This window comes from Lepidochelys kempii, chromosome 3, assembly GCF_965140285.1.
Source record: "Lepidochelys kempii isolate rLepKem1 chromosome 3, rLepKem1.hap1, whole genome shotgun sequence".
Classification (NCBI taxonomy): domain Eukaryota; kingdom Metazoa; phylum Chordata; order Testudines; family Cheloniidae; genus Lepidochelys; species Lepidochelys kempii.
In genome coordinates this window covers 160,499,948-160,515,086 of record NC_136382.1, presented here as the reverse complement: position 1 = coordinate 160,515,086, position 15,139 = coordinate 160,499,948, and the positions used below count along the sequence as shown (strand labels likewise).

Below are 15,139 nucleotides of genomic sequence, written 5' to 3'. Positions count from 1 at the left end.
CACCCACGTCCGTAATATCAGTATGGAAAGCCAGATGTTTAACGTGAACTGGGGTTTGTAACAGTTTCAAAGCACTTTCTATAAATGTTTTATTTTCAGATTTTAAGAGTTACACTGGCTATATGATACAGAGAATAAGGGTTTATCTATATGCAGTTTTGTAATGGTTTTAAATAAATTGGTAGAAAGAGTGATTTAGTTAAATTAATGTTATCCCCTAGTATGGATGCAGATATATTGGCATAAGGGGTCTTATATTGCTATAGCTTGTTTCAATGAAACTGTGTATCAACATAACTGAATCCACACTAGGGGGCTGAACCAATTTGATTAAATTAGTTTTTCTACTGATTAGTTAAATCAGTGCAAAAAAAAACCTGGGTGTAAACAAACCCTAATACGTTCCTGAGATTCTATGATAGAACATACAATATACAACTCTTTTCACAATGACATCTATACTTGGAACTCCCTTCCTGCACATGTTCCCCAAGTGTCCAATAACCAGTTCTGCATGTCCTCTCAGTGAGAACTAGTCAGCCATTTTGTATCATTAACACTTAACAAAAGCTTAACTAAAACGGATGGCATGAAGGTTTGATCTTCAGCCACTGTTTGAACTGTACAGTCTGTCTAAATAAGAGCTCAATCCTCCTACTGAAGTCAGTGAACCAGTCCTCTGGATCATATGCCCCTTCTGGCAGACACTACATTGCTCAACCCAGTCTGTGTTCAGTCCTATCAAGCAGTCAGGGTTCAAAGAGCAATTAACACTTTTCAGCCATACAAACTCAATACCCCCCCCCCCCATTTCTAAAAACAGATACTGCACTCTAAAATAGAAGGATCTAACTTACTCAACACAAGCAAAATAGTTTGCAGATGCCTCTCTCCTTCCTCTGTTAAGTACTGCAACATACTCTGCATGGAACAGATGACATCTAAGGATAATGAATGGAGTTATGAAAGCAACAACCATATGCCTGAACTGTCTTGCTTTTCTCAGCAGACATCAAACTCATAAGGAGCCTTTGTATTTATTTTTTTTTAAAAACTGTTCCTGAAGCTCAACTGCCATGCCACTCCCACTGAAAGCAGTGGTGCTGTTATGTCAACAGCCTTCCTAGATGGCAATTGGCCAGCAGAAAGGCTTTCAAAGAGTTCCTGTGGGATGCTATTGTAAAAAACTCAATTGTTCTCACTGGCCTTTCAAGGCACACGTTCCCGCAATGAAAAAAGGAGCTAAATGTTTCTCAGTGTCCATAGCAAATGAATACGGTTCCATACCAGCTGTGATCTGTACATAAACTTTATTTCAGGAGGCCCAGTGGTGAGATGGCAGCACATTTAACCCATGCTTCCTCTGAGGAGACCAGACTATCATGGAGAGGTGGTAACTGCACCAGACACACTTTGCTACTTGCTGGCGAGGGCCAGCTCTAGGTTTTTTGCCGCCCCAAGCAAAAAATTTGTCACCCCGAGCTCCGAGAGCACAACTGCACAAGGAAAAAAGGGTGGCCAGAATGCCACTCTTAGAATTGTGCCACCCCAAGCACATGCTTGCTTTGCTGGGGCCTAGAGCCGGTCCTGTTGCTGGCTAACTGATGTCCGCAATACTACAGAGGGTTTAAAATATTTACTCTTCTCTTTTCCATCTCGCACTTAGAAATCACACTGATAAGAAAAGATGACTGATACTTCTGCCTCAAGCAACAGGAATACCCATAAGCCAAAATCACATGCAACTCTAGCCCGTAAATCATAGTAAGGTCAGGTGACTATGGGGAAAAAAATTTCCCTAGAACAGGTGAATTTATCACCTGTTTCTAATGCAAGTAACAAAAGCTTACTGTTAAATTTTGGGGGGTGTTTTAGGTCTAGTCCTTTCACTTAAACCTAAACAACAACTGCAGCAAGAGAGTTATATGGGAGCCACTATTGGGCTTATTATAAAAGTAGAATGTGTAGCAAATAAATTCTCGTTTACAAAAACAAACATTCAGGGTGCAACTCAAAAGCACCCAGTGTTGGCATCCTCTAGCCAGGGGTAGGCAACCTATGGCATGTGTACTAAAGGCGGCACACAAGCTCATTTTCAGTGGCACTCACGCTGCCCGGTCCTGGCCATCGGTGCAGGGGGCTCTGCATTTTAATTTAATTTTAAATGAAGCTTCTTAAACATTTTAAAAAACGACAGCAATTAGAGCAGAATAAGGCCAATGCGGAGTGCTTTAGAAAATCCTACTTTTAATGTTTAAAACATGCTACTCACTACACAAGCAGTAGCAAGGTCTGAAAGTCTGTTAGTCTCTCCTCCATGAGCTACAGTGAAACACAACCCCTTCCAACACCCACATTTCAGCTATATTTAAAAAAAAAAATTTAAAATGATTTCGAAGACAAAGGAAATCAGACCATTTACCAGAACACTGGACAGGAAATCAGGAGACCACAGTTCTCTTTCCAAGCTCTGCCAATGACATGTTTTGTGACAATGGGAAAGCCACTTAAAAGGGACAAAATTTGAATTTTTGTAAGTGTATTAATCTATTTTTAAATCAATTAATTTTCCATTGGAGCACCCTCTAAATAGATTGTAAAAAAAAAGAAAAAAAAAAGTTCTTTATTGAATGTCAGGACAAATTCCTGCTGCTCTCTTTACTCCTGAGGCCATTCTGCGCCAAAAAAATTACAATTCTGCAAATTTTGTCAAATAAATGTGCAGGCTCCAGCATGGCATTGGTGAGCACAGGCTACTGGCTGCACAGTATGTAGCTCCTCTCCAGGACATGAACTTGGCATTGAGGCTGCACCCAACCCTGACACAGCCCAAGGACAGAGCCTGCCCCAGAAACATCCGAGGGCCCTGCCCTTCTGTGCCAGGTGCACCAGGTAGGCTCAGCAAGGCAGGATCCATGAGTGGAGGGGCTTAGTGTAGGGGGATCCAGGTGTGGGTCGAGATGGTTCTTCTGTGTGGGGCAATCTGCGTGCGGGCAGCGCTCTGGATACACAGGGACTCGTTGCGGGGTTCTGGGTGCAACAGTAATGGGACTCTGCAGAGGGGTCCAGGTGAAGGTGGTTGAGGCTCAGTGGGGGAGTGTAGCTGTGGGAATAGGATGGAGCTCGCCAGGGGGTCTGCGTGTGGGGGGCTTGGGGGGGAGGGTCCAGATGCTGGGGGAGTGGGGCGGAGATCCAGGTGCAGCTGGTTGGGGCTCGGCAGGGTGGGAATCCAGGTGCGGATGGTTCATTGGGGGTGGTCCAGGGGCAATGGGGCTCATCGGGAGGGGGTTCTGAGTGTGTGGGGGTTGGGCAGATGGGGGAGCAGCTTCCTGTACAGTAATCCCTCCCCCTGCAGCTGAGGAGCAATGGGTACAGAAAGCGGTGGGAGGAGGGGAAGGAGTTTGCAGAGCTTCCTGCAGCTGTGGGAGGGTCTGACCCGGCCCCGGATGCCGTGCAGCATCCTTCCCAGCCCAGCCAGGACTAGCAGCTGAGCCTACCGCAAGGGTAGGAGCCACCAGCCGGGTCTTTCCCCAGTCACGCCTCCTGCCCCATAGTGATTTACCTGGCTGCCTGAAACATACTGCTGGGGAGGGTCAAATGACTGCTCTTGTGGCTATCCTGTCAGAAAGTCATTTTTCTGCAGGGGAGCAAAGAAATCTGAAGGGACAAATTCTGCGCATGCGCAGTGGTGCAGAATTCCCTCAGGAGTATGTGTTGTTCTTTTGATGTGTCTTTTGGACCTGAGAGCAACACTTCTCCCTTTCCTTTCTCTGAGCAAAGCCTGCTTATTGCCTGTTCTCTTTCAGGTTCAGATCTGCTTCTGCTGGTAGAGGTGAACACCTCCTTCTCGGGCCTGGGAAGGGGTGAACATGATCAACAAACTAGTGAAACTGACAGACAAGGAGCTGGCAAATACACAATGTAAACAAACTAAAAGATTTCTCTCTAATCTTTCAGTTATAATGATTTTAGACACTATTTGTAGCAATAGGCACGAAGTTTTTATATGGAAGTGGAATTTTCAAATTGACAGCGCCCTCTATGGTCTCTACCTCAGCTGCACCACCTGTAAAGTGATAATAGCACTTACTCCCCCCATACCCCACCCCAACTTTGAGAGCTGTGCTTTGAGATCTTCAGATTAAGACCTGCTTAGAGCTAATTATTACTTTCATATCCTCTGTTCACCAAAATAGGTTTGTCAAGAGTGGCACAGTAATGAAGTGCAGCTAGTGAAAAATTTTTCACACAAGGATTGTTTCAGAGAGTAATATTGAGAATCTCCACCCAAGGTAAAAACAGAGGGAATGGAATGACAAAGCAATGTATTAAAAACAAAAAGCTCATTTGATGATATATCTGTAAAGAAACACAACCTCATTGCTTAAACACAGTAGGTACCCTGGCACCAAGAAACTGACAGATAATTCCAGAAACTCTCCCTTAAAACTCAGCTCAAGAGAACTGTTAAATTTAGTTTTGCACTACTACAACAAAACAGAGTGAGAGTCTAAATTTAAATATAAATTTGTGCTTAGTAGTTCACCTCACAGAATTGAAGAATCAAGGCTGAAGAAAAATTCTTAAACTTGATAAAACAAAGATGTGCCATTTTAAATGGATCTCAAAAGTATGAGAACTAGCTACACAGTTGAATGTATTAAAGGAGGAGTGTAAGGGGAGCATGCAGTAGAAAGCTGATTTTAAACCTCTTTTCAGCCCCACCCAGTCAGTCACAGTCCAAATCTGCTCAGAGGCACAGTCCAGAACACAACCAGCTCAAGGTTCCCCTAGCATCCGTATATCAACAACCACAAAACCCTGCTGTAGTGTGCATAGAGATGATACGATTATGTCAGACAATGACATTTAGTGATACTTGTGTGTGGCCAAAAAAAAAGGAAACTGACATCACGAGTGTCCCAATTAGTAGGACTCCCAGGAGCAGGAGTCAGCAGCTGAGAGATCTATTCCCAGCTCTTCCACTGACTTGCTGCATGATCTTGGGCAAGTCACTTAGCTCTTCTATCTTAAATTTCCCTTTCTACAACTCCTTGATCCACAGCAAAGAGTCCTAAATAAACTAACAACTCAAACAACTGCACCGAACAACTCAGAACATTAACATATCAGAAGCTTTTCAAGGCTTTGGGTGGGAGAGCATCCCTATTATTTATTCAATTTCAGACACTATACAGTATAATCTAACTGGATCTCTCCCACAGAAACTTTTCCACATCAGTTTCACGTTATCAAAAAACGTTTTTAAAAAGTGCCTAGTAACTGTTCTAAAACACTGGGGGAAGAGTAGGCTAAATCTATTCACGTATGTTTTATTCTCATAAAATTGATGTTGCAAGTATTAAAACGGAGACGACAACCACCACCAGAGAAAATTTTCCTTGATTTTTGTTTTCTTAAACGGCTCCCACAACACACTTACCTCAGCCTAGTTGAGCCACCTACACACACAACCCTCTATCAAAAGGACCTCTTCCTGCTAATCAGCGTTAGAACCTATACCGTGGGTGGTTCTGTAATGTAGAACAAATGGATACAGAAGTATCTACTCAAATACCTAGCATACCTACCTCAGACCGATAAAAATAGAAGAGGGAGTGAGGAATGATGAGTTATATCCAGTTGCCACATAAAGAAAACATTCTTGATACTAACATCACTAAAACAGAAACCGGAGATTTCTAAACACATGTGCAAAACTGGCTTTGCACTAAACGTAACTGTAGCACTATTAGTAACTATGCAACAACTGGTGATGTCATTGGTGTTACTAATTTTAACCTGATTACAGGACTAACAACAACAAAAATATCAGTGATTAACAGCACGATGGGAATTGGTTTCTACCTTTGAATATTTCTGGTAACAAGGAATCCTCATGGATTAGAGCAAGAGCATCATTCGCCTAAAATTCTCATCCAAGTGACAGAACTAGCTATTCCACACCATCTGCAATTCTCCCACATTCCAAAAGTTTGGCATTTTCTCAAACAGTTGAGCATCATATAAAAATAGAACTATTTCACATGACACCAAAGAACTCTGTTGACCTTTATACACTATACCATCTTGACGTCAAACAAAAGGCCCTGCCTCAAGCTCCTTAATCATCTCTTACTCAGACACAACTAAGTTTGGAAAGAGGTTTACCTGAGCAAAAAGTGAGTAAGGAGAGTTAAAACAGGGCTTTAAGACAGTAATGCTGTGAAAGAGCGAAGAGCAGGATGGCTTAATTTGCTCGTGACCTCAAGAATGTGAGCACCTTCCAGAGTATTAAATAACCCTCTCTTTGATACTAGAACTGACATTTGTGTACATTCCCAGGATAACAAGGGAACCCTCCAACCTCTTCCCCAGGGAGGTCACAGATGTGAGGAAATAAAGTTACTCCCCTTCCTCCTGATGCTATAACAGCCAAGCCGAAAAAGCCACTCTAACCAAGTCATTTCTGCAGTGCGTCCCACCTCCTTATTCACAGGGCTTCCCTTTGAAAGAGACAAGACCCGGTCCCTATTGAACAAACTCAGCAAGCCCAGTGGCATGCCTTGTGGGGGCAAGGAGACCCTCCAGGCAGATTGCTAACAAGGAGAGCTGGTAAACCTGGAAAGCATTTTAAAGCCAACTTATTATCATCAATTTGAAATGAACACTGAGCACAGTGCCACTTTAAGACACCAGAATGAGGATAAACCAACAAATATGTTATCTCGATTGTACCTGCCTCTATTAAAACTCCGTTGACCTCCATGCAAATTAATCTAGCATACAGCTCTTCAGACAGGCCCTTCATTAATAAAGCAGAGACCCCATCTGGTAACAGCCACAGGGGAAAGGAAATGTTTTATATGAAGTGTCCATCCCCATCTGATCCTCCTGTGGATTGACCCATGCAACAGTAACAGGAAACCCACAAGGCATTCACAGTCTGAATTACTGATGAATGGACGGATCAGGAGCAAAACCATAATAAGTGATTTCCCAGGACTTCCACAGACTGATCTAGTGTCGGGGGGGGGGAGGGGGAATACAGATCATTTGTGATGAAAGCACTTAAAGAAACTGACATACTGAACAAATTGTCATGTACTACAAAATACAGATTTCAGGTGATTTTTTTCTGGGAGAATGGGGTTGTTTGTAAAGAGGGACAACACAGAAATAAGTTTTATTTTAAAATTGTTTCACAAATTGAATAGGAAGTTATTGATCAATAGACAAAAAAACCTGCTGAACTATAGGGGTACAGGAAACCTAGTGAGACATTATTTACTGTCATGATTCACAACAGCTCATGGTCTGTAAAATGTTATGCACACCCAAGGCACTGTAGAGAAAAGACCAGCAAAACATGTTCTCAGAATTATTCAGCATTCTATGCAAAATATCCCTGAAGTTAAGCCCCTGAATACCATGTATTAAATGATTTTATGAAATAATATTTTGGTAACATTACTAAGTGACTTGCTTTGGCTAAAATGTCCAGAATTATATTTAATAGTTATCCAATGTATACCAAGCCCTTAAACAAATTAGGAGGCAAAGCCCCTGCCCTGGGGTGCTTACAATATAAACCCCAATCTGACAATCAAATTCATGCTGAAGTCAACTGGGTGTCACAGACACAGAGGTCTGGCTGCGTGGATCCCGTTGCAGGACTGGCACCTAAATAAGCAACACAGATGAAGAAAGGTGGTTCAGGGTGAACAAAAACAACTGTTTATCTGCATCATACTGTAGACAGACATTTTTTCCCCTTATCTAACATTAAAGTAGTGAATACTTACTGAAGATGCATGGGTCTGTAAATCCTAAGTAGTTAAAACCAGATTTTCTCATAATACAATTGAGGGAAGTATTTTAGTCAAAGAAAACTGCACTAGATGGATCACTGATCTGATTCAGTGTGGTAATTCCTATGTTACTATTCAAGGGAACATCCAATGGGCCCTTGAATGTTTATTTCTTTAGAGTGCTCTAACCACTGGGCTATTACATACTCTGTGGTGAGGGCGCTCAGCCTATTCTGCTGAAGGTGTTCCACTGTGGATAAATAAAGAGTTATTTGTCGAGAGTGAGAATGACTCTGTAACCTAGGTGGAAGCCCTAACCACTAGGAGGTAGGCGATGCAGGGTCTCGTCCTCTTTCTCCAAAGACTTTAATTATTTAAAGTCTAGAACAGCTTCAACAGGAGAGACTGAGGGCAATCTACATCAAGATATCCCATAGCCCAGTGGTTAGAGCACTCTGAGAAGCGTGGGAGACACTGTTCACACAGAGGGGAGAACGGTCTCCCACATCCCAGGTAAGTGCTCTAACCACTGGGCTAAAACTTACGAGGCAGGCAGGGGCATTGCCTTCTCTGTGCACCACCTCTTCCTCTATTTTGCACTGAGTGAGGCAGGCACTTGGCTCATTCTCACAAAAACAACTTTGGCTGCTAAGCAACTTCACTCCAGGAGAAGGATTTGCAGTTGTAGATCATAGGTGCCCAAGTCTGGGTTGCAGCAAAGGCGCCTATCTCCATGAGAAGGGTAGGCATTTGGACACACTCTTCTCACTGGCATCTCCCACTGGCTATCTTAGCCAACTCCCCATCTAGTGTGTAGGCTTCTGTAGAGCACATTCCGAGGCACCTCTCTCCTCCATTTATCATATAGGGAGCCTAGCGCCTAACTCGGGATTTGTGGATCAGCGTTGTTCCTGAGATTGTCTGGGCGCCTAAATGTTGGTCACTGCAATGCTCTGCATCGCAACACAGATCCAGACCTTAGAGCTATTATGACCAACAAGAATTTCAGACTGAATTGAAGCCTCTGCCTATAACAGTCTCTGCATTAGCTCCATCTGTGAAACCGCCCACCCCTTCAGCAAAGCTATTTATCCAGCATACATAATGACGCACGTTATTTCCCAACATCTACTCATCTTTATGGTAAGAATGCAAAACACGCAAAGGGGACCAATTATGTTGCAGAAAGATATGCTATTTTAGAAAATGTGCTAGCTCTTCATCGCAACACAACAGTACAAATTGCACTCCCACAGGCCTTCAACAGATGGAAGGTGAGACAATTTTATATGGATCATTTAATTCTCTGACTTTAACCCTGTCACTACTTCTGCATGCATTTCTAAGGTGCCATCAGTTTACCTGTACGTAGAGGTAATTCATTATACTCTTGCTATGTATGCATTGCACTGGCTGGGGCAGAAGAGAGTATGAGACTGGTGCCAAGGGGTTCGGTCAGATTGTTTTATTGTGGAAGGAAGAGATAAGATAGGGAAGAAGCAGAGGAAAATATAAAAGTTACCACAAAAGGAATTAAAAAAGGGGGATGGGGAAGAAGGGGCTGGAAGATGCTTAAGGATCACCTTCCTATTTCTCACTCAGCAGCATGGATGAAGATATTTATGCCCATAAGAGTCCCACCATCACACCAAGGAGACGACCGCTCTCCTAAAGCGTCACGCTTGGTACATTTTGGTTCAATGTCATTCTTGGTTGCTATACATTTAGACAGATGTTAAAAAATACTCTTTTAAACAGACTCCAAAATCTCATCATTTAAATATGATTTTTGCTGGTACAAAACAGCGTTAGTCATCAAAAGGGCGATCGGATAAAAGAAGCTGCAAAAAAGTGCGAGATTGTTTTAAGGTTTGCTATTATTTATGCTCCCAAGTGTTTTGAGCACTGTTTGGGCTCCAGGTCGTTTCTGTTCCTATCCATTCAGAGTGTTTACACGACAGAGGAGATTTTCAAGGGGCTGTTTAGGCACCAATTCACAGTGGGCCACTATCTCCTCCTACATCCCCCCGGATTAATGTAATTATTAGAAATGAGAGCCTGTAGAGCAACAAAATAGGTTATAACCTTTAAAAATGCTGAGTTCTAAATCCACTATATTTGCACTCTAGAATTAAGTCACTTAACCCGTTCTAATTTAAACGGATCCATTGCTTTATGTAGTAAACACGGTATGGTAACGGTTGCAGGGATCCTTTATTTTATTAATTTAAAGCCGAATGACCAACATTTGCGTCATCATGCAATGGAAGTCTGAGCACCTACAGCAATTCATGCACTGGCACCTGTCTCAACCAACCACTGAAAGGACAGACAGAACTAGATTTTAAATGGAGGTGGCATTCAAATAAAGAAGGAACAGAATTGTTTGGGGATACTGTGGGATGATCTTCAAAGACAGGCAGTTAGCTGATAAGGGTAGTCTCTTGTACAGATTTACTATCTGGTGACAGCATATTTACTGAATTATGATGATCTTTGAATTAAGACCTTGCTACTATATACATTGCTTATTTTTCCTCAGATTTCCAGGGGCTGATGACAATATAATTCTCCAGAAAGTCTGACTACTTTAACTACACCAATACGGATTGTGGTCTCTTTAATTACACCAATTAAAGTCACTTACTCCTGCCTTGATTTGTCTGCTGGACTAAATCAACCCTCATCATTGCCTCCTCAATGGGGAGGAAAGAGTGACAGGAATGGGAGAAGAGACATTAGCTTCCCTGGAACAAGCAAACCACCTCAGCCTGAGATACTCAAGTGTAATCTCCTTATAAATGGAGATTCTCTTCCTGATTATGGATTCCTATTTGTTTCAGTCAGCTTCCAGGGTTCGTGATAGGAAGGGTGTTTTTAAATTGACAATATGCTGCATCATAAGAATACAATTCCCCAATTCTGCAAATATACTTGTGAATAACATTATATACATGAATAATCCCACAGAGTTCAGTGGGTCAGCTGTGTAAAGTTACTCATAACACATAGTGTTGGCCCTGATTTTGCAAGCACTTAAAGAGCAAGGCCATATAGGCATGGCACACACATACACACTGCAATCTAAGATACTTATAGGAAAGCATGAATGGAGACTGTTTTAAGCACAAGAATTCCCAACACATTTTATTTACTTGTAGTCTGCCATTTTAAGAAATAACCAATAGAGCCCCAAATGAACCATTGTTGGTTAATACCAAATATTCAGAGATACTATTACTTCTCACTTGGCCCAACTGGAACATGGGGACTAAGGACCTCCCTCTTCCCACAGTCAGAGGTTCTGTGCCAAAAGCAAAACCTTTCCATCCCTTCATTCAGCTTCAGCTGTATTCAGTTTAGGCCTTGCCTTCACTAGGAACAAAGATGAGTTTTTAAACCCATGTTAGAACCATAGGTTAGACATAGCACTTTATATTTTAACACAAGTTAGCTGGTAGGGGTCAATTTTAAAGTATTAAAAACACACCTTTTTTACCTAGTGTGGACACACCTTTAATAAACTACAAATGTCTCTTGGTAATTCCTACTTCAGTGTCAATGGGAGAATATCCTGAAAGCAAGCAAAACCAGTTTATTTTGTGAACATGGGCACTCATCCTCTTGGAGCTTGGGCGTTTTAAAAAAGAAAATGGATGTGGAAAATCTTAGGGCCGCAGCAGGGGTCTATGTCTAGACAAATATAGGAACTCTAATTTGCTAAGAATTGTTAATGAATTTGTTACATAGAAGTTGCAAACTCACACTGAATAAGTTAGAGAGAACAAAACAATTTAGCTTATTCAGTCCCTCCTCCTGCCAAACAGGCCAGTTCCACCCATAACATCTATAATTCTCAGAGTGAAACAAACTCAATGTTCAGGGACTGTTGTGCATCTGAAGATAATTCAGACTGGCGGCTGGTTAAATCCTTAATAAAAAGTCAGGAGAACTATCTAATGCAAGAAGAAATGGGGGGTGGGAGGAGTAAGGGAAGTGTATGGCAAACCCTTCCCTCCAAAGGCCAAACGCCACTGTCCCTTTAAATGTGTGGAATGTTTCACCAATAACCTACCTGTTCCCCAGCAGTTCATGCCCCAGTGCACTGGACAGCCCCCAACAAGCCCTGCCCCGCAAGCCTAGCGCCTATCAGGGCTCGCCGCTCTTATAACTTAGATAATATTTTTACTTCCCAGTCCAAGAGACACAGACAAGGTTTTCATCTCGAGGCCAAAAGACCAAAAACATCAAGACAGTTGATCATGGCCTTTGATAGGCCAAGAGACTACTGACACTTGATCCTAACCTGGGGCACTTTTCCCTACAAGGTTCGCTCTTCTCCCCCGGAGGGCTCGTTACACTGATCTCAGCGTGAAACCGGAGCAAGCAGAATAGCTGTAAACACCGAGATTAGAGGTGGGAGGAAAATCCCCCAACACAAACCAGCCCAGATTCGGACCAAGTATAGGGCTAATCTGATGGTCTCCCCCAGCTCCTCCGTCTCTGCCTCCACAATGGCAGGATCCATTTTCTCTTCCGATGTTTACTGGCGCTATCAGATCCTTCCCTAGGTAAGGAGTCAGCTCCATTTAATGACCCGTCTCCAAGCAGCACCGCCCCATCGTACATACTGAACCGGGGGGCGAGGTACACGCGGCTGATCCCCCCCCCCCAAGAAAACCGCCAAGTTACCGAGAGATCCTGGAGTCAGAAGCAAAAGGCAATTTCCAGTCCGAGCCCGAGCTTCCCCCCCTTCCAACTTTCTCCACGAAACTCCCTCTGGCCTGGCTCTGCCCACGCTTGGCCCCAGCCCATGTTGGGGCCAACGAGTCACATGCGCTGATCGCGGCGCCCCCGAGACTGAACAATACGGGATGGGAGCAGAGTCCAGGTCCAGCCCCAGCCCCACGTGTCCCCCTTACCTTCCCCCCCCCCGGCACTGCCCGCCCACGCACCCCCCGAGTCCGCCTCCCCCCCGCGCGCTCTTTCCCGCCGGGACCCCGGACTCACCGGCATCATCTTGGAGCCGAACCGCATGGAGGCGGGTGGTGCCGGGTCGCCCCGCCCGAGACCGAGGAGACCACTGGCCGGGGCCTGGGGAGGCGGAGCGGCCTGCGGTGCCCGCCGCAGCGCACAGGGGGCCGGGCAGAGCTGGGAACCTGTTGCGAAGAGGAGCCCGGCCTGCGCCGCTCTCTGCCGGATCCCCGCCGGGCCCTGGCGTCCGCCCCCGCTCAGCCCCAGCGCCGCCGCTTTGTCTCCTCGGCGACCCGCTCTCCCCGCCGCCGCCGGCTCCACTCTCCGAAACTAACCCCAAAGCCCAGCGATTGGCGAGGAGGAGCCGACAGCCCCAACCCCGCCCGGATCCTACCCCCAGGAGGGGCCGGCCCAGGGAGGGCCAGCTCCCTCCTAAGCCCTTCCCCTCCCCCAGCACGCTAGACAGCGGCGGGCTTTGCCTTGTGTGGGACAGGAGGGAAGCTGCCCGAGACCGCCTTTTATGCGGCTCATCCCCCTCCCTCACAGAGACACCCCCCCCTTGAGGGCTCATCCCCCCTCTGATGGGGCGTCCCTCCCTGCTGGCTCATCCCACCCCCTCCTCCAACTCTCTGGGCCCCATTCCACCCCCCTCTTTGCTGAAGCTCGCTCAGTCTCTGGACATCTCTGCGCCACCCTCCCTGACGGTCCTTCGCCATGACCAGATGGACATTTTCATTATAATTCACTCCGGCCCTCGTTAAAATCAGAAATCGCTCAGGCAGATTTGGATTTCACACGCAGTTGCTGAACCAGCCCTGCCTTGCTGACGTACTCCTGTGGCTCTTGAGGGCACCTGCAGAGAGGATAAGTTTTACCTTTGGCATAATCACTTTCTCACTTCTCGTATTTTGAGTGTGCCCATTTCTATGTATATACATGACAATGGATTCCCCACCCCTAAGGTATCTATCTATTAATTGAATTCAAACCCTGCCCTGGGGGCAAGAACTGGAAAGTCGGTACTTACTATTCACCCCCTTATCTCTGTGATCGCACAATCTATTCACTCTATTCAGCCATGATCACTTTCAGAACCCCTGCTTAAATGAACTAAAAGATACCTGTAAATGCATCTAGCTAGATGTTGCCCTGATTTTAAGGATCGTTGGAGGGCAAAGTGCAAGATTATCTCGAGTGCAGGGATTCCCACAGCCCCACTGACTTCCAGGGGTCTCCACTTTTGCAGAGGCCAAGGCTTAAAAACATCTTTATTAAAGGGATATGGCAAGATGATAAAATTAAAATCCTCATACTGTTAACAGCAATGCCTTAGGTTATTAAATTACAGTAACACCTGTAAGTCCCAACTGAGACAGGGCCAAGTTGTTATAGGCACTGTACAAACCCACAACAGCGGACAGTCCCTCCCCTAAAAATCTTATAATCTAAACAGACAAGACATATAGGTGAAAGGGAAAACAGAGGTGAAGTGACCAGCCCAAAGTCACAGAGCACTTCAGCAGCAGAGCCAGAACTCAGGTTTCAGAGTACCAGCTGTGTTAGTCTGTATTCGCAAAAAGAAAAGGAGTACTTGTGGCACCTTAGAGACTAACCAATTTATTTGAGCATAGCTTTCGTGAACTACAGCTCACTTCATCGAGCCAGAACTGGATCCCTTATCTCCTAACTTTATTTTGCAGTGTCTTACCTCCTAGACCATGCTGTCTCCTATCTATGCTCTCCTTTTACTTTTTTCATATTACTCACTTTGGCTAGTGATATTAAAATGGTTAATTTTACCTTTATTTCTAGTTACTTTTACTTTCCAATTCTATTCTGTTATGTCTAAGTTCAAAACCTTGCAGGGCAATGTTTAAATATAAAAACAAACAAAAAGAAACCATATCTTTCCATGGTTTTTTTATCATTTATTTTCTTTACAAAATCAAAGGCCCTACCTTGCAAATTGTACTATGAGTACAAGAGTCCACCTACACAGAGCAGCTTGAACGATGGGGTATAAATTACTGGCCTAAATCAGTTGGTAGTGTAACTTTAAAGATCAAGAAAAAGGCTGGAAATTGAAGGTGTGGTAAGTCAGTCACCCTTTAGGACTCTGCATAAAATGCTGGTCTTCATACCCATTATTTCTAGAAATTAAACATTTTTAATAATTTTAGACAGGAATCCCCAAATGCAAGGAGAATAACAATAATACTCAGCATATATATACCAGTTTCACGTTCAAAGTGGTGTAGAAAATTTAACCATATTATTAGAGCATTAATCCTCATAACCTGCCTGTGAGGTAATGAAGCGTTTTTATTCCTGTATTACAGATAAAGAAACTGACA

The 15,139-nt window shown here is 44.1% G+C and overlaps 1 protein-coding gene across 2 annotated transcripts in view; it reads right to left on the bottom strand.

Moving 5' to 3' along the window:
• TP53BP2 (tumor protein p53 binding protein 2) overlaps positions 1-13,191 on the bottom strand; it is a 72,973-nt gene extending 59,782 nt beyond the window's left edge. The window contains exon 1 of one of the 2 annotated variants that reach the window (XM_073338762.2): positions 12,822-13,191. In XM_073338762.2, coding sequence (XP_073194863.2) covers positions 12,822-12,848 — 27 coding nt within the window. In that variant the 5' untranslated portion in view covers positions 12,849-13,191. Of the gene's footprint in view, positions 1-12,503; positions 12,675-12,821 lie in introns of those variants that run through there. The other variant, XM_073338763.2, reaches the window with a different exon arrangement.
• Positions 13,192-15,139: the final 1,948 nt, after the last annotated feature.